Source organism: Colobus angolensis, unplaced genomic scaffold, assembly GCF_000951035.1.
Source record: "Colobus angolensis palliatus isolate OR3802 unplaced genomic scaffold, Cang.pa_1.0 Scaffold396, whole genome shotgun sequence".
Taxonomy (NCBI): Eukaryota; Metazoa; Chordata; class Mammalia; order Primates; family Cercopithecidae; genus Colobus; species Colobus angolensis.
Genome location: NW_012117332.1, coordinates 970,626 through 971,089, shown reverse-complemented (window position 1 = coordinate 971,089; position 464 = coordinate 970,626). Strand labels below are relative to the sequence as shown.

Genomic DNA, 464 nt, shown 5'->3' with positions numbered 1-464 from the left:
CCGGCCCCCATGAGCGTGTACTCGCACCCTGCGCACGCCGAGCAGTACCCGGGCGGCATGGCCCGCGCCTACGGGCCCTACACGCCGCAGCCGCAGCCCAAGGACATGGTGAAGCCGCCCTATAGCTACATCGCGCTCATCACCATGGCCATCCAGAACGCCCCGGACAAGAAGATCACCCTGAACGGCATCTACCAGTTCATCATGGACCGCTTCCCCTTCTACCGGGACAACAAGCAGGGCTGGCAGAACAGCATCCGCCACAACCTCTCGCTCAACGAGTGCTTCGTCAAGGTGCCGCGCGACGACAAGAAGCCGGGCAAGGGCAGCTACTGGACGCTGGATCCGGACTCCTACAACATGTTCGAGAACGGCAGCTTCCTGCGGCGGCGGCGGCGCTTCAAGAAGAAGGACGCGGTGAAGGACAAGGAGGAGAAGGACAGGCTGCATCTCAAGGAGCCGCC

General features: G+C 63.6%; 1 protein-coding gene across 1 annotated transcript in view; it reads left to right on the top strand.

Annotated features, from left to right (window-relative positions):
• Window positions 1-464, top strand: part of FOXC1 (forkhead box C1) — a gene marked incomplete at its 5' end in the record, with an annotated part of 3,236 nt that continues 2,772 nt past the window's right edge. The window contains one exon of the mRNA XM_011955137.1: window positions 1-461. Within this exon, the coding sequence (XP_011810527.1) occupies window positions 1-461 (461 nt within the window). The remainder of the gene's footprint in view (window positions 462-464) is intronic.